The sequence below is a fragment of the Camelina sativa genome, chromosome 16 (genome assembly GCF_000633955.1).
Source record: "Camelina sativa cultivar DH55 chromosome 16, Cs, whole genome shotgun sequence".
NCBI lineage: Eukaryota > Viridiplantae > Streptophyta > Magnoliopsida > Brassicales > Brassicaceae > Camelina > Camelina sativa.
This window is the reverse complement of record NC_025700.1, coordinates 25116499-25134557: the sequence shown is the minus strand read 5'-3', so window position 1 is coordinate 25134557 and position 18059 is coordinate 25116499. Positions and strand designations below refer to the sequence as shown.

The 18059-nt window shown below is 36.9% G+C and overlaps 1 protein-coding gene and 1 long non-coding RNA gene across 25 annotated transcripts; both read left to right on the top strand.

The window, feature by feature from the left end:
• On the top strand, window positions 3275-9857 carry LOC104752355. 24 transcript variants are annotated; one of them, XR_761927.2, is made up of 7 exons: window positions 3275-6538; window positions 6697-6899; window positions 7001-7091; window positions 7201-8814; window positions 8906-8958; window positions 9104-9165; window positions 9509-9857. It is a non-coding gene; the product is annotated as an uncharacterized LOC104752355 (long non-coding RNA). The 24 variants fall into 24 exon arrangements; XR_002035757.1 differs by having other exon boundaries at window positions 3275-7658; window positions 7767-7801; window positions 8283-8324; window positions 8415-8814; XR_002035758.1 differs by having other exon boundaries at window positions 3275-6899.
• LOC104752354 (disease resistance protein RPS6-like) lies at window positions 13981-17282 on the top strand. Its single transcript, XM_010474468.2, has 3 exons — window positions 13981-15828; window positions 15910-16212; window positions 16305-17282. Exons 1-3 carry the CDS (start codon window positions 15049-15051, stop codon window positions 17145-17147), a joined length of 1926 nt encoding a protein of 641 aa, XP_010472770.1. The 5' UTR covers window positions 13981-15048; the 3' UTR covers window positions 17148-17282.

Genomic DNA, 18059 nt, shown 5'->3' with positions numbered 1-18059 from the left:
TGTAACTTTTCATTGGATGTTTCTCGTCAACAGTAATAATGTTTCCTCTCATCTAGCTAACCTAGTGTAATTCGCATTTCTTCTTATGCCTGTTTTTTTGTTAAGTCTTTTAAGGTTACTTGGTCTCTCTTCCTTGTTTATCCATTTTGGTGTGCTACATCTGATTCCTAGTTTTCTTTTTTAGTCCCAATGATATAATATAATGCTTGTGATGTTAGCTTTTACATTTATGAATTTCCTTTCTTCAAATAGGTAGGTGTGTTGAGGATGTGAAGGAGCCAGACTCCCTTTTTGATTTTTTTTGGCATCGATGATTGAATTTTGATTGCAGTTTTTCTTTCTTATATGCATGTGGATGTGGTGTTTAATGCCTTTATATGTTTTGGTTACCATTATATTTATGCCATGTCCTTATAATTTGCTTATGCCTGTCTGATTTTGCAGTTTGCAATCTTTTCTTTAGTTGATGCTAATCGCTTTTGTTTGATGTTGTAAAGTGGAAGTTCTGTTTCGGCCTGCTTGCCTACACTCCCTTGTATCTGTACGTCATGTGCTTGTGGGGTGGCTTTTCTGTGTTTGATACTCCCAGTGTAGATTTCATAGAAAGCAAAATACTGAAAATTTCAAGCTTATCTCTCAAAGCCTCAATAGGGACGAACCTGGAGCTTCCATCTCCACACCAGTTGACTTGTTTCTGCTTTTAAGAGGCTATTTTTTTTCGAAAAGTTGATGCTATTGATTTTCGTTGCGTTGCATGCTCACTGAGGGGAAAGAGGCTACAGATTTTGAGGATCCAGTAGTATATTTACTTTTGAGGATCCAGCGAGACAAGGTAACCTTTAATATTTCAACTGTAGAGACCTTTGATAATGAAGTCCTCAATTGATTTTGTTCGGTAAGTTGTTGGATCTCAGGTGAGGCTTAATTTTATGGATTTTTCTTACCAATGTTCTCAAATAGTCAGTGTACCAATGTTCTCAAATAGTCAGTGAAAATTGAGAACACTAGGTTGGTACCCGCGCTACGTCACGGGTTGTTTTAGATTATTATTTATTTATTTATTTTATTTTGTATTTTGTGGAATACTATTTGTTTTTATGTTGTTTGGAATCAAATATATCATAATTAATAAAGTTTTGTTGTAGTAATTAATAATATTTTTTTTTGTATTCGTATTTTTATAATGAAGCCATCCAATTTAGTTCAATTTTCCAATACAACATGATAAACCGGGATAAGATTTTCCTATGTAAGTATTATTAGTGGACGTTGATTAGTTAGTTTGACGACTTTAGAATAAAGTGTTTCGTTTAAATCATTGTCAACTTCTCCACAAGATATCCTTTATAAAGCTTTGAAGTCTTGGCCATGCTTAGGAGAACCAAAGGTTTGAACCAAACATTTTGAATCACTTTCTCATATGAAGGTGGCGATTCTGTTTTTAATGGTGTTCTCTACATGGCATATGTTAGTTGTTTCATTTTGTCCATAACTCATATATTGAAGCACGCCTCCAACCATTTTAGATATTGCAACTACATAACCATGATTCCAATGTATGATCGGTTGTTTGCTACAAATCAAAGATGAAGCTTTTGAAATTTACTAAGATCGAAAGGGAAATAATAATGATAATTTTCACATAGAGAGTTCTAGAGTAGTAGTAAGTAGCATTTTTGTACTAAACCTTGAAAAAAAAACGTTCTAGTCCAAAGCATCATTTTGCTCAATATCATCTTCATTCAAGACCTAAGTCAGCAAAAAAGAGGTGAGTCAATTTACACAAACGACATCTTTACCTCAATTAGACCTGCGATTCTAAAAGAAGTTAATGAACTTTGTCATGCCTAAGTTGCTCTTTCGTGAATTTTATTAATATTTTGTATATCAGACGACAATTGTGTGGTTAGGGAGGGACTTACTTGAGAAATTGATATCTCTATGTCTCTATTCTCTTCTTCCTTCATCTTCACATCTCTCTCTCTCTCTCTCTCTCTCTCCCTTTCTCCCTCTCTCTAAACCAACTTAATATAAAACAAATAAATAATTTAAAACCAAATAAATATTTATACTTTAACCAAAATATATATATATATATATATAATTCATATAAATATCACAAATAAAGATTTTAAAAATATTAAGTAAGGGTATTAAGTAAATATGAAAACTAAGATTAGAGTTTTAAACTTTATTTACAATCAAATATTGCAATGAAACAATCTTGTTAAAACAAAAAAAAAATTATATTTGTATAATGGCTTTTCGAGCCGGTCCGAGCCCATTGGGTTAAGTCAAACTCTTAAGCCCGAACGGACTTAGTCCAAAAAGCCCAATTTTCTGGACATATATTTAAGTCCGAGCTTAGTGTTTTTCAAAGTCGGGTCAGGCCGGACCAGCCTTCGGGCTCTCGGGCTTTTCGGGCCGGTCCGAGCCCCATTGGACTAAGTCCTAAAACTCTTAAGCCCGAACGGGCTGAGTCCAAAAAGCCCAATTTTTTGGACATATATTTAAGTCCGAGCTCAGTGTTTTTAAAACCGGGTCAGGCCGGACCAACTTTCGGGCTCTGGGCCTAATTGATATGTCTAGTGTCACATAGTTTTTTTATTGGTTTAGAAATCTTAATTGTATTAATTCAAATGTTTTTGTTGGCTATTGATTTTAATCGATATGTTAACACGAGTTTGAATGTTAAAGCTGATGTGTCATCACATGGTGAAAAACAAAGGACTTTTATTGTATTGATTGATCACCCTTTCCTAGAAGAGGTTCATTCATTAAGATATGTTGTTGGATTGTGTAACAACAACCATAGTGGCCAAAAACTATATTTAGTTTACCCAAAAGAAAAAAGAAAAATAATTGCTTGTGAAATAATTAATTGTTGTTAGACACCAAAGGCCCAAACATAAATTTAGCTGGGCCGGCCATGATAGTAGAAAAGAAATAAAAATAATAGCAAAGAATATAAAAATGGAAAGAGAGGAAATAGAAAAAAGTAGCTAGATGATGGATCATGAATCAAACGGTTCAAATTTAACCAATAAAGTCATCGAACATCCAGGCGTAAAAGGAAATAAGAAAAAAAGACAATAAAAAAAAGGAAAAGTCAAAGAACGCCAGCTAGACAAGGGAGTCAAAGTTGGTTGACGACCGACTTTATAACTATAATCTTGACCGCTGAAACCTAACGCGATAAAATCACGACCGTCAATAGCTTTTATACTTTTATCTATAAATAGTGGTGATCCCCTCTTTTCTCCGAACCACATCTTTCATTCTTGTGTTGGTCTCTCCTCTCTGTTACGTCTCTCTACGCTGTTGATGGACGATTCTTCTAAACGCACGCGTCTTTGAGATTTTCTGAATCGATCATCGTCGTTCCTACTTCTGGGTTTTCACTTTTCATTGATGATTGATATTTTCTAGGGTTTGGTTCCTAAAATTGCATCGGTGGATTTACTTTTTTTCGCTCTGTTATTTTTAGATTGTGGATCGATGCTTTGATCAGTCGGTGATGGATGGTTTCGATGGTGTTCTTCCTCTGGTTTTTGTTTTATTTTTTCGTAGCGAATTATGATCCGATGATCATCGCTTTCGATTCCTGAAACTTTCAACTCCTAGGCCTAGTGTTATGATTTCTAAATTGATTTTGTCTTCTCGTTATGTTTTTTTTTGGTAGATTGTGTATGATTCTATGATCCGCCGTGATATAAATTTTTGGATCCTTTGTCACGCGTTTTCTCTACGCTAAGTCTTCAATCGTATTTTGATCCGATTCGTTCTCGCTTCTGAATTTTCCACTTTTTCTAATTCATGTTGTTGATGATTTAGATTGTGGATGATAATACTATTGTTCGATTGGTGATTGAGGAGAAGTCTTAGATCGATCGGTGATGTTTTGATTGATCCTTGTCACGCTGTTGGATATTGTTCCTCCTTCCTCAATTCTTAGTTCCTAAACCTTTTTTTTGTTTTGTTTCTTTCCTCTTCTTCGTTTCTAGATAAGCGACATCTCTCTCTCTCTCTTTCTCTCTCTTTCTCTCTTTGATGCAGATCGTGGAGGCAACGGGATTGCTCTGTTGAATCTTTTTTTCTCACCTGTCTTTTGGTTTCTTCTGTTTTCTCGTGCTTTTGAACTTACTTGTTATAATCACGATTTCCTCTGTTCTATTCCGTCTCAGTTGATCTTGGAAGGATGTGTCGTCGCTCCCTGATGTGTTACTTCGTGGGCGGTTTTCTATTTACCTTTGTTTCCTTTTCAGGGTTGTTATATTACTCTTGTTTTCCCTCTGATTTTTGTTGGTGAACTTTTTGGTTTAGATCTTTGAGGTTGAAGGCATTGTCAAGGGAAGGATGGCTTGCGTTTATTTTCGTGTTTCTGGTTACTTCGCATCTATACTACACCTTTCTGCTATTGGTTGATTTATTTAATTTTGAATATTGTTGGTTCTGTCCTCTGTTTGTCTTAATTTGTTTTCCAGATTTTCTACATCAACGCCTCTCTGATTCTCTGCTGCCTACACACATTCATTCATATGAAAGATGATCTTAAAATTCCCTACACACATATACATTCATATTCTTTGTGCTTTTTTTTTGTAACTAGTTTTTGAATGCTTATATGTCTTTTAGGCCTGCTAAGTCTGAGCTCTCTGATCCAGAAGGTTTGACATGTGATTTATTGAGGTTTTCGTTCCTCTTTCCCTTGGGTATATTTCTGTAATCTGTTTGATTTCATATACTACCTTGATTTTGAATTTTTGTTTCCTGAGTTATAGACTGCGCCACTTGGGATTCTTCAAGATCATTTGGATTTGTTATTGGATGTTTCAGGTTAACAGTAGTGTCGCGTAGTGATGCTGGCATTTATGTGTTATGCTTAAGACCCCTTCTTTTGATATAGGTAGTGGAGGTTCTAAAAGAGAGAAACGTCAGGCTACTTACTGGTTTCGTTCCGTTGTCTTATATGTTTAGTGTTTGATCATTCTCTCATATGCATGTGACGGTGTTTTTTTTTTTTAAGTGAAATGTTCCCTTCTTTATAGGTGTATATTTTGAGCTTGAAAGATGTCTTTGATCTTGTGCTTCCCTATTACCTCTCTGGCGGTTCCTTATCCCCCTTTGTTTTTAATGGTCTCTTATTTCTCTGTTACTTTGTTTTTTTTGGATAAGGATGTGTTGCATATAATATCGTATTTCTGGTTCCTTCGCATCTATGCACACCTATTTCCCTGTGGATTGTTTAATTCTATAATCGTTATTGTTGGTGAGATATGAATTGTCCTCTTGTTTCTGTGTTTCCCAGATTTTCTTCACCAATAACTTCATTCCATTTCGTAATTCACACACTCAGACTAAAGATGAGCATAGATCATAGATTCCTCCCAAACGAGTTTCTGGTTCCTTCGCATATATACTCCTTTTTACAATTGGTTGATTTATTTAATTTTAGTTATTTTTGGTTAGGTTTGATCTGCCCTCTGTGTCTTATTGTGTTTTTTCAGATTTTCTACATCAATCGCTTCTCTGTTTCTCTGCTGTAACACACATTTATATGAAAGATGATCTTAAATTCCCTTCCAAACGAGTTTGTTCATATACTTTATCCTTTTTCAATAGTTTTCTTATTGAATGTTATTCTGTATTTTAGCTCTGCTAATTCTGACCTCCCTGATACAGAAGGCTGGACCTGCATTAACAGTAATGTCTGTTTCATCTCCCTAGTGATATTGGCATTTATGTTTTATACTAAGTGTCTGTCTTCTGTTATAGGTAGTGAGGTTCTAAAGGAGAAAAACTGGTTCTTTTCCCCTTTATTTATGTTCGTATTATCTCTCATTCTACATATATGTTATGTGTTTGATCATACTCTCGTATGCTTTTGACGGTGTTTTATATGTGAAATGCTCCGCTTCGTTATAGGTATATTGCGCTTGAAAGATGTCTTTGATCTCGTTGTTCCCTGTTACCTCTCTGGCGGTTTTTATCCCCCTTTGTTTTATTTTTAGGGTATCTTATTTCCCAATTACTTGATGTTTTTTCTTTTCTTATTTTTGGAGAATTTTCGATTTAGATCGTAGAAGTTCAAGTCATTTTGGGAGAGAAGGATGGGTGCCGTATAATAATATCGTGTTTCTGGTTCTTTCACATCTATACACCTTTTTACCTATAGATTGTTTTATTTAAAATTGGGTATTATTCGTGAGGTATGATTTTCCCCCTTTGTCTGTGTTTCCCAGTTTTTCTTTCACAACTCACTTTATTATATGTCCGTATACAAACTCAGATTAAAGATGATCATAGAGTCCTCCCAAACGAGTTTCTGGTTACTTATTATATATAAACTTTTCTGCTATTGGTTGATTTATTTAATTTTGGTTATTGTTGGTTAGGTTTGATATGTCCTCTGTGTCTTATTCTGTTTTCCAGATTTTCTACATCAATCATTCTCTGTTCCTCTGCTGTTTGCACACATTCATATGAAAGATGCTCTTAAATTCCCTTCCGAACGAGTTTGTTCTAATACTTTTGCTTTGTAAGTAGATTTTGTTTTGATTGTCTTTTATTTCTGCTAAAAGTCTGAGCTCTCTGATGCAGAAGGGTGGACCTGTGTTTATTTAGGATTTCCTTCTTCTCTCCCTTGAGTATATATCAGCATTCTGTTTCCATAGAGTTTGTTATTGGATGTTTCAGGTTAGAAGTAACGTCTGCTGTTATTGGATTACCCTGTATTTCTGCATCGGGAGTTTCGCTAATTACGTTTACAGCTTGCCGGGAGAATTTGGTGCTTCCATCTGTCGTTGATTCAGGTTTTAGTTGATGGATTTAGTTTTTGAATTGAACAGCGTCCAGTCTGAGCTCCTCTTATGCAGAAAGCTAGACATGTTGGTAGTCAGGTTTTCGTTCTTCTTTCCTTCTTAGATCTTCTGCAATCTTTTGATTCACAATTCCTGGATTTTGAAGTGTGTTTCGCTTACTGAGCCATGGACTGTGACAGTGGGGAGTTTCTTTTGGCTTTTTGGTGTGTTGAGGATTCGAAGGAGCCCGACTCCCTTTTGATTTTTTTGACATCGAAGGTTGAATTTGCAGTAGGTTTTTAACCTCTGGTGTGTTTTGCCTTTTTCTGTTTTGATGACCACTATATTTGATGAAGACGTGCTCAGATATCTTCCCCTCCTTATCTGCTTGTGCTTGTAGTTTGCTGCATGTTTTCTATAGTTGGTACTAATCGCTTCTACTTGAGATGAAGTCATTATCGTTGCATCCGGGTTTGATTTTGCAAAGTGGTAGTTCTGTTTTGGCCTGCTTGCCTACACTCGTATCTGTACATCATGAATTTGTGAAGTAGATTCAGGTCAGATGTTATGAGTTCTTTGGCATCTGATTATCGCATCTCTGTTGATTTGTGAATTACTTCTGACTGTTGTAGTTTACTGGGTATTCAAGAAAAGGGAGCTTCAACCTCCATACTAATTGACGGGTTCCCATCCTTTCTTCCTTGTTTCTGCTTTTACGAGGCTATTTATTTTCTCAGAGTTGATGCTATTAATTTTGATTTCATAGTCTTTTGCTTCTCTCTGAGTGGAAATGTGCTACAGATTTTGAGGATCCAGTATATTAACCTATGAGTTGGGTCTCTTCTCCAGCAAGACAAGGTAACATCGAAGGTTCTTTCAGTATCACTCATCGGTTTTGTATAAGACCTTTTTGTTTTGGTGACTCTTCTATTTCATGGTCTCTGCCTCTGGGGATTAGTTGTGCAGGATGGTTGAAGCTCTGTAGGTTGACTTCTCTGAAGGTGTGGTTACCATACTTGTTCTATGGATTTTAGTCTTCTGTACTTTTGATGATGATTCTCAGTTTCGCAGCAATATCTGGTTAATGTTCGGAATTTTTGAAGATTTTCAGCTTTTTTATTGTACACTACGTGGATTTTAGGTTTCATCAGATACCTCAGTATTTTTGTCATGAAAAGGCTAGTCTGCCAGAATGAGTTGTTTAGTTAATTTCTAGGTACTTACACAGGACATTAGATTTCTTGGTATTGTCAGAATTTGGTTGGAATGAATCTTGTGATTCTGGGGAACACGTGCAAATATTTTTGAGGAGTTGTGGTCCTCGTATCCTCTTCAGTTTGTTATTTTGATGTCATAGGCTCATAGAAGGTGAAGAGCATCTTGGTTTTGATGATAATGGTCTTTACGTCTGACATCTGACATTTGATGATGAAGTCAACAATTGATTTTGTTTTGGTGATACATAATGTTGTTGGATTTCAGGTGAGGCTTAATTTTATGGAATCTTCTTACGAATGATCTCAGGTGGTTAGTGTAAACTGAAAACATCACCTCCCTACTTCTGGTAAAGATGTTGATTACTAATGTTGTTAGATTGTTACCTCCAAATCCTAGATCCTTTCTTCCTTGGACGTATTGGCTTGCAGGTCAAAACTTTCTGTCTATCAAGATAATGTACCTCCATTCTGGTTACTTTTAGTCAACGATTGGGGAAGTGATGTTTTCTCAATTCTCATCATCTCTTGAACCTTAATTGCTCTGTCACACATTGAAGCCTATGTTGGGTTTGCAGTTTGTGAAGTTTCCATGGGAAGGTCTTTGATGTTCACTGAAGTTGATTTTATTCCTGAAGAAGGATGTGTTTCCTATATGTTAAGAAAACGCAACGTAATGATGGAAGCTTTTTGTTCTTCTGAATTATGACGTGTTGCCATACCAACTGTTTGGTAAAGTACTTGTGAGAGATATTTTTCCTGTAAGTGAGTGATATGTTTTGCTGGAAGGGGCTATACAAGTGAGTGTTGTTTACGGATTTACTGAGACGATATATATTGAAAATATAAGCTTTGTGCCTGATTGGCTTAATTGCTCAACATTTTGTGTAGGAAGACACGACTCCGAGAGGCTTACAAGCTTCGACACAGGATGAAGTTAAAAGGTCATTGAAGTGTCTATTCTGTTTCACTCTTGCGGATCTTAGTTGCCTTGTTTTCTCGTTGGTTCATGTATTACTTGACGCAAGTCTTAACACTTAACCGGGATCTGACCGAACTCTTGTGATTTCCGGACTTGAACATGTGCAGATCTCAGGCCTTTATCTTGTGCTGTGGATTGCTTTTGTTCAAAGAATGGAGTATGCTATTAGGTACGGATGTCATTTGTCATTACTTGATTAAGAAAAGTCTTCGGTATTATTGCCTCTGAAGGTTCGCAGACTTTGAAGGTTGAAAAGCATTGGTGATAATGGTCCTTAACTTTGAGGTTGGGTGGTTAGACTGTGTATGTTGTCGGTTGTTCATGTGAGATTTAAAACTTTGTGGTCTTTTTGCTACCATTCTTAGTTTAGTCTGCGAACACACTGCTGGTGAAGAGGTTGATAGTGATAAGTAGCTGGATTGTTGTTCCACTTCCTTGGTCTTAGGTTAAAGCTAGTGTAACGATACTGATTTCAATGAAATCACTGATGTACCTTTTTCTGCTTACCACAGGATCGCCTAGATCAGTCATGGGACCTTTGGTGTGGTTGCTTTGACTTGCCTCTACAATTGCGAAAATGATGATTTCTCATTGCTCGGAACTTAAGAGGATCTTCATTTTGATGCGGTTGTTATTACACATTGAAGCCCACGCTAGTGTTGCAGTTTCTGAATTATTCATGGGAAGCACTGTGATTGGAGTAGACTGAAATTGATTGAAGTTTGTTAATAGTGAATTTGTACAGTTATGTGCTTTTGTATATTATCTATTCTCCGAGTGAACTGAAGTCCGAAGAATGGCTTGAAAGCCACTATCTCGCAAAAGTTGATCAAAAATGCCACCTTTCTATTTTTTATTTCATTTAACAATATTTTTTAAACGAAAAATAAAGAAAGAGTCTAAAAACCTTTTATTAAAAAACGAAATTACATACCCAACCAACTTATTTGACCCAATTGGAATATGACCTATAATCTGACCCATTTATCCAAAATCTAAATTGAGCCCCACCAAATTATCCTAATTGTAACAGAGAAGAGAGGAGAGGATTTCTCCATCGCCGACCCTCGACTTGTGTTCCTCTCTTTTCCGTTTCCCCTCCCAATTCCGACAGAACCCCTTTTCCAACAAGTTTGTCCATTTTCCGACAAGTAAACGCGAATCGACAAGGTCCGGCGTTAACTCTTCTCTCGGCTAGTTATCTATTCCGTCGACCCTTCTCCTCGACGAGGTCCGACTGTGTTCTTCAACTTCTTTGTAAGATCGGTTGCCTACTTTCATCTTCTTTGTCGAAATTAGCATCTTAACAGTTAGTTTCTATCATATTCAGTCTTAGGTAATCATATTAGTGGCGATTTATCATGTTGTGTTTTGGTTGTTCTTTGGTATTTTTCATAATGTAATTTGTTTTGTTTTGGTTTCTTTTTGTTGTTAGCAATGACTATTGTAAGAGACGGTGGTAGAGTATATGATTCGACAGAAAGAGCAGTTGAAGAAATAGGAGAAGCTCTAAACGAAAGTAATCCTCTCACAGAACCATCACCTCCCACAGAATTAATCGTTCAGTTGTACTTTCGTTGAATACTTGTTGCAGGTTGTGTGTACTTTGGTAGATTTGAGTAAACGGTACAACTATGTCGCAGTATTTGGTCTTATGGTTAAAACTGATGTTGTTGTAGGAACTGATCTGATTGGTATTGTACTTTCGTTGAATACTTGTTGCAAGTTGTGTGTACTTTGGTTGAATTGAGTAAACGGTACAACTAGGTCGCGGTACAACTAGGTCGCAGTACAACTAGGTAAAACTGAGAACATTGGTACAACTGAGAACATTTGTACAACTGAGAACATTAGTACAACTGAGAACAAATACATCATGATTTTAGAATAAACAGAACACTTGGAAGAAAAACAAAAAAAACAAAAAAAAAATATCCAACGTTTTTCTAATAAAATAACAGCGCACGTGTAGGTGTGTAGGGTTCTTTGATAAATGGCGGCGTAATTTAGTCATAGTTGTACCTGGGTGTACAGTTGTATTATGCTCGCTATAGTTGGACTTTAGAGATATTGGTGTATTTGTGGTTGGACTTGAATAATGTATACTCTGATGTAGTTGGACACATTACTTCATATCATTAATTATCATCTAAAAGGTTTGGATAAGATAAATTTTCAAAAATTATAATTTCCATAATCATTTGGATAAAATAGGTTAAGTTGTAGAAACTATTCCTTATATTATTAAGAGTGTTTAGTAAAATAGAAGATGTTTTACTGAAATATATAATTTGAATTATTTTATAAGTTTTGGATCAGATTGGTATTCTTGTACAAGTGTTATTATTATTGTAACTAATTTATTGTTTTGTAATCATAATTTTACTTAACAACTACTTTGTCATTAAGTCATAGTTGTACCTAGTAGAACCTGGTTGTACCCAAAAATAGAGAATCGAAACACGAGTACAGATTAAGTCATAGTTGTACCTATTAGAACCTGGTTGTACCGAATACAAGAGAATCCAAACACGAGTACAGATTAAGTTTTACTTCTACCATAATACAAAAAATCGAAGTACAATGCAAAGACACAGATTAAGAGGTTTTAGGAGGCTGCAACCAATTGTCCAAGTTTATGTCAGGCCGAGACTTGTTCCTCTTCTTCCGATAACGTTCTCCCGAAGATAAAAAACGCTTTTCTTGAGTTCTTCCATTTTTAGGAGTGTACTCTGGAGGTAAGGCGAACATTTGACGTTTTTCTTCAGGAACACTCCAACTCGACTCATGCGGCACTAAAAATATCGTTCTATAAGATTCCAATGCCCAAGTCTCTATCAAATAATAAATCGAGCATAACTCATGGATTTGGATATTCATATTTCTTCCTTCCTTCCTCATCAGGTTCCTGGTTGCGGCAATCACATGAACACAAGGATACTTGTCTATATCACTAACATGTTTCTTACCTCTCAAGACAGTAGAGTATGACAACTGAAAACCAAGTCTTCTTTGCACGATGTTCATGATATTTTTAGGAGTAGGGGTGTCGAATTGACCTGGATAGTCATCATGCAAAATAGATGCTACTAATCGTGTTGACCCTTTTTGTTTACCAATGCTTGTACTCGCGACACATCGAGAGCATGTGTGCATCTTTCTGTGTACTCTGACACTAAAATAGTCAGAATTCTTAACTCTTGCAACATGTAAATACCACTTACAACCTTTTGAAGCTTGCTTGCATCTTAGCATAAGACGGTCCGCATCCGACTTAAATGTTTTAATATTAAAGCAGTTCTTATTTTCAGCTCTATGAACCAGATCTTGCACAGCCTCCTTAGAGCAAAATTCTTGATTTATTTCAAGACCTGTACCATCTTCCCATTCTTTAAACTGACTTTTTTCGACATTAGATGGGAGCTCTACATACTCATGCCTATCATCCATATCTGAATCTGAAACATCAGCCACAGATTCATTTATTTGTCCTACATTCTCACACTCTTCATTAACAATAATCTCTTCATTAACAAAACTCTCCAACACCTCCTCAATAATCGGCTCATTTTGTTGTTCACACGGTTGAAAATAGTTAGAATGCCAGCATTTTCTACATCAACAGCTTTGCCATATGAAACCAGCTCCCCATAATTCAAACCAACTGAACTTACTCGCTCTACTCTTGAAAGTTGCGCAACCCTCTGGTTTGCTTCCAAATTGCTAAATAACTCTACATGCAACACAGGTTTAAGTCCTTCTTTATCCACTGATGTTAGATAGACAAAACGTCCTCGTCATCTACAATATACCACTCACTCCGAGCATTAGATAGACTATAGCTCAATTTCAACATACCCTTCGTTTCATCTATCCCAATCTTCCTCCTTATCTTATCAACTAACACCGAGAAAGTTATTTGCTCCAAAGAAGAGGTCTTAAGTGATATAGCGTATAAACCATTTTTTGCAATCCATTCATGCTCCTCTGAATAATGCCCTCCATAATCAAAATGAACGTTTATGTGTATGCTTTTTATTGCCTCCTAAAAATAAAACACAATAAATTCAAACACAATTCTTATTTACACACAATTCATCACAATCAAACCAATTGTACATTTTTTCCAAATAACCTACTTTTCATATCAAATCCCTAATTTAACTTCCCCCAAATTCTCTAACAATAAGGAAAAGAGGCCAACCTAAACCCACACGCGGCGTTAGGATGCGGCGACGTCAGAAGAGCTGGAGTAGGCGAGCTTACCAAGTTTTCCGACGTCCCACGACTTGAGGAGCTGCGTCTCGGAGCATTACGACCAGAGGAGGAAGGAAAGAGGAGGTTGAGCAGCTAAGTAAGAGAGGAGCAAAACATGGGTCAGTTTACAAAGAGAGGACGAGTTATGTTCGATCGGTTTCACTTTGCTGAGAGAGGAATCGAAGGAATTGAAAAAGGGAAGAAATTATCGGAGAAGAATCGTGGAACTGGGGGAGAGGGAAGAGAGATTTGATTTTTTATTTCTTTATTTTCATATTTTTCAGATTATATTTAAAAAACAAAATAAAATAAAATCATTTCATTAAAGTTAAAGAGGGAATAACATATTATGAGGGCATACTAATTATATAGTGGCAACGCTGATTTTTTTTTTTTTAATTAGTGGCATATAAGACTTTACCTCACTAAGTCTTGTTCGAGAAGTCTTGGACGTATAAGATTCTGTTTTGTAAGTGTTAAAAGATCAAATTCCATTCGCTTTTAAGATTGTTGCTTCTGTTATTATTGAGACAGTTACGTTATTTAACTTCTGAGCAGTTGAGCTTTTGCTAATCACAGGGTAATAAAATTTCAACGATCCATAAACTAATCGTGTCGGTCAAAGAGTCAATGTCCGTGTGGTCCCTCTCCTGTCCGTATCTGAAATCTGACTTTATGAATAAGTGAGTCACTTGAACGACTATAGTACTATTTTCTCTTCTTCATCTTTGTACGGCTGTGGTTGTTTTCTTCGGTGTTTTTTCTTTCCTCGTCGTCTGCTTGGGACTACGGCGTCTCCTTCACTTTCTTCAAAGAAAAGAAAAAGCAACGCAGCTTCAACATCCTGTGACTTTCACAGGTGTTTCTCCGGCGGCGGAAACATTGGTTTCATCCTCGTCCCGGTCCTTGTGGAAGTACCATGTGTTCCTCAGCTTCAGGGGAACAGATGTACGCAAAGGATTCCTCAGCCATCTCTACAAAGCTCTCACCGACAAGGGGATCCACACTTTCCGTGACGATACAGAACTCCAGCGTGGGAATTTCATCAGCCCGGCGCTCTTGGAAGCGATTGAGCAGTCAAGATTTGCAGTCGTTGTGCTCTCCGAGAAATACGCGACTTCTCGCTGGTGTTTGCAAGAGCTTGTGCACATCACAGATTACGTCGAGAAGAAACGCCTCGAACTCATCCCCGTTTTCTTCGGTGTTGACCCTTCACATGTGAAGAAACAATCTGGGAATTTCGCCAAGGCCTTTGCTGAACACGACAAGAGACCTGAAACAAACACAGTGAAAACATGGAGAAATGCCATGGCCAAAGTAGGATTGATCTCTGGCTGGGATTCCAGGAACTGGTGAGCAAGCTAATTTAGAGTCCTTCTAGTGAACTTTACATACAAATTTCATTGTTTGAGAACTGAACTGTGAGGGTCTGTTTATCTTGATTAATGAACGAGGAGTCGAAGCTTATCGAGGAGCTTGTTCAAGATCTTTCAGACAGATTGTTCTCACCAATGTCTTCCAATGATGCTACTGGTGAATTGATAGGAATGAGTACACACATGAGAAGTATATATCCGTTGATGAGCGTAGACCCTAATGATGTCCGAATGATCGGAATTTGGGGAATGGGTGGTATAGGCAAAACCACCATCGCAAAATATGTCTACAAAGTCTTCTTGAGCGAGTTCGATGGTGCTTCCTTGTTAGAGAATGTGAAAAGAGACTTTAAACGATATGGTCCATCGCATTTACGTGAGAAAATCTTGTCAGAAATCTTCCGCAAGAAGGATCGGACATGAATACATGGAATAGAGATTCTGATGTGATGAAGGAACGATTATGTGTCAAAAAGATTCTTCTTGTTCTTGATGATGTTGACGATATACAACAGCTAAAAGAACTGGCTGGAAGTCCTGAGTGGTTTGGACCAGGAAGCAGAATCATTATCACCACTCGAGACAGGCGTGTTCTAGACCTGCATGACGTGGAACGTCGTACCTATGAAGTGATGCCTTTGAGGAGCACCCAAGCACTTCAGCTCTTTAGTGGGCATGCTTTCAAGCAACCTCGTCCATGTGAAGATTATAGAGAGCTTTCAATAGATGTTGTGAAGCAGCTTGGTGGTCTTCCATTAGCACTTCAACTCGTAGGAGGATCTCTATATCGCCGGGAGCTGGAATTCTGGGAAGACAAACTGGATTTGCTGAGAAAGAATAGCGATAACTCACTGTTGAAGGCGTTAAGAGCAAGTTATGAGGCATTGGATGACCTAGAAAAGAAGATCTTTCTTTACATTGCGCTCTGTTTCAACGGAGTGAATATGGACAGAGTTAGAAAAGTATTAGACCTGTTTTTCGTGTCTTCCAGGCGCAGAGCGTTGCCCACCAGACCGAGTATTACAGCTCTGATGGAGAAGTGTATGATTAGCCGGTCAAACACAAATCGACTATGGGTCCATGACTTGCTCCAGGACATGGCTGTGGATATCATATGTGAAGGCAGAGATAAAAGGCCATGGAAACGTTTAATGCTGTGGGATTTTGAAGATATCAATCACGTTTTCTCCACCAACGCGGTACGCTAATCATCTTTTATTAAGCTCAATCTTATGTCCCATTCTTGGATCACGAGATTTGAATATTTATTTTATCTCTAGGGAGATGAAGCAATTGAGGTGGAAAGAATATTTCTGGACATGTCTAATGGAAATGAGCTCAACATAACCCCTGAAATCTTTAGGAGGATGCCAAATCTCAAACTACTTAAATTTTATACCAATTCCAGCATTGGACAGAGCAGAACAAGGATGTTAGATGGCCTAGACTACCTCCCTACGCTGCGGTATCTTCGGTGGGATGCTTATAATCTTAAATCATTGCCATCTCAGTTTTGTATGACTTCTCTAGTTGAACTCAACCTCTCACACAGCTCGATAGAAACAGTCTGGAGTGGAACTCAGGTACCATTTTGATGTGGTACCCAAAGGAGCTCTCTTCTTCTCCTCTTGATTTAATCTTGCTGATGCTTCTTCTCTATGTTATTACGGTGCAGGAACTTGCAAACTTACGGAGCCTAAACCTCACAAGCTGCAGAAACCTTACCGAGTTTCCAGACTTTTCGAAGGCGACTAATCTTGAGAGTCTGAAACTCTCCAATTGTGATAACTTGGTTGAAATCCCCGAGTCCTCTCTTAGACAACTCAACAACCTCGTCCACCTAAAACTGAGCAACTGCAAGAAACTAAGGAGCCTCCCAAACAACATCAACTTAAAATCCCTCAGGTTTCTTCGTCTGAACGGATGCTCTAGCCTGGAAGAGTTTCCATATATCTCAGAGACTGTCGAGAAGTTGCTTCTGAACGAGACAACTATTCAACAAATCGAACGTCTTTCTCGTCTCAGAGAGCTACATCTCTCCGGCTGCAAGAGACTGATGAATCTCCCAGACAGCATGAAGAACCTGAAGTCGCTCACTGATCTCAGCCTTGCAAACTGTCCTAACGTAACAACATTCCCAGAAGTCGGAACAAACATACAATGGTTGAATCTGAACAGAACAGCAATAGAAGCAGTGCCTTCAACAGTAGGTGAAAAGTCAGAGCTTTTTCATCTCAATATGTCTGGCTGTGACAGGCTCATGAACCTTCCTCCAACGCTAAAAAAACTGGCACAACTTAAGTACTTGTATCTTCGTGGTTGCATTAATGTCACTACGTCTCCTGAGCTCGCCGGTACCAACACAATGAAAGCATTGGACTTACATGGAACATCAATAACAAATCAATTGGTTGACTCCACTAGTGATGAGCCTCCTCGGTGTGAAGTACCTGTTATTAGACGGTTCTTTATGAAACAAATTCGAGAACACATAAAGAAGCGTAAATCCAACAGATGATTATGATCAAAACAGAGTCCTTTTGGCTTAGATAACGTGATCAACCAAATGACTCTAGTATTCTAAAGAACTGCCACATAAAGCTTCGTCTTGGCCATGTAGACTTTATCGTATGTATTAAATTAATCATATATTTTATTATACACCATAAAATAATTATAACGTATATTATAGTACACTAGAAATTTTCAATCATGGAGCTGTTNTTATGATCTTTTTTTTTTTTTTTTTTTAATTATTATAGTACACTAGAACGTTTATATTACGTTGGCTTGTGTACGAGGGAACTATTATAAAGGTTCCGTTAATCAAATGGTAAAAATTGTTTACATACAAAACAAAAAAAAGAGATTGCATTACAATATTACCTTTTGGTGAACTCATGTATGCATAATTTAAACATTATTTTTTTTTTCTTCTATTTGATACATAATTTGAAATACTTTTATTCTTTTATTATATTTCTAATTTAACATTCAGTTACTTTTTAGGATATACTGTTTTGATGAATGGCTCCACATCATCAAATTAAAAACTTCAGATCAACTTAATGATTTATCGTTTCTATTATAAAAATAAATCGTAATATCTAAGAATCAAATGATCAAATTGATGTAAAATATAACTTTTTAACACAACCACTTTGATATAATCGCTTTCACAAAGGATCAAATTATGTTGGTATATATCAAATTATTAGTTGACTAGATGATGAAATTTTGAAATATCAAAAATTGCGTGAGGTAGGTCATAACAATAGGATGAAATGTGAAGATTTCGGAAATCTCTTAAAGAAAAAACAAACAAGGTTGGATTTGACCATTAAAGAGGTGGAAAATATCTCATCAAATAAATAAATAAATTGTGATTCTTGTGTACAAAATATCTCATCAAAAATATCTCATAGTTGAA

What these genes read in the sequence shown, in the direction of transcription:
- LOC104752354 (XM_010474468.2), top strand. Translation starts at nt 15,049, where the DNA reads ATGAATACATGGAATAGAGATTCTGATGTGATGAAGGAACGATTATGT. An exon ending in ACGTTTTCTCCACCAACGCG is followed by an intron (nt 15,829 to 15,909) that starts GTACGCTAATCA and finishes TTTTATCTCTAG; the next exon opens with GGAGATGAAGCAATTGAGGT. An exon ending in CAGTCTGGAGTGGAACTCAG is followed by an intron (nt 16,213 to 16,304) that starts GTACCATTTTGA and finishes ATTACGGTGCAG; the next exon opens with GAACTTGCAAACTTACGGAG.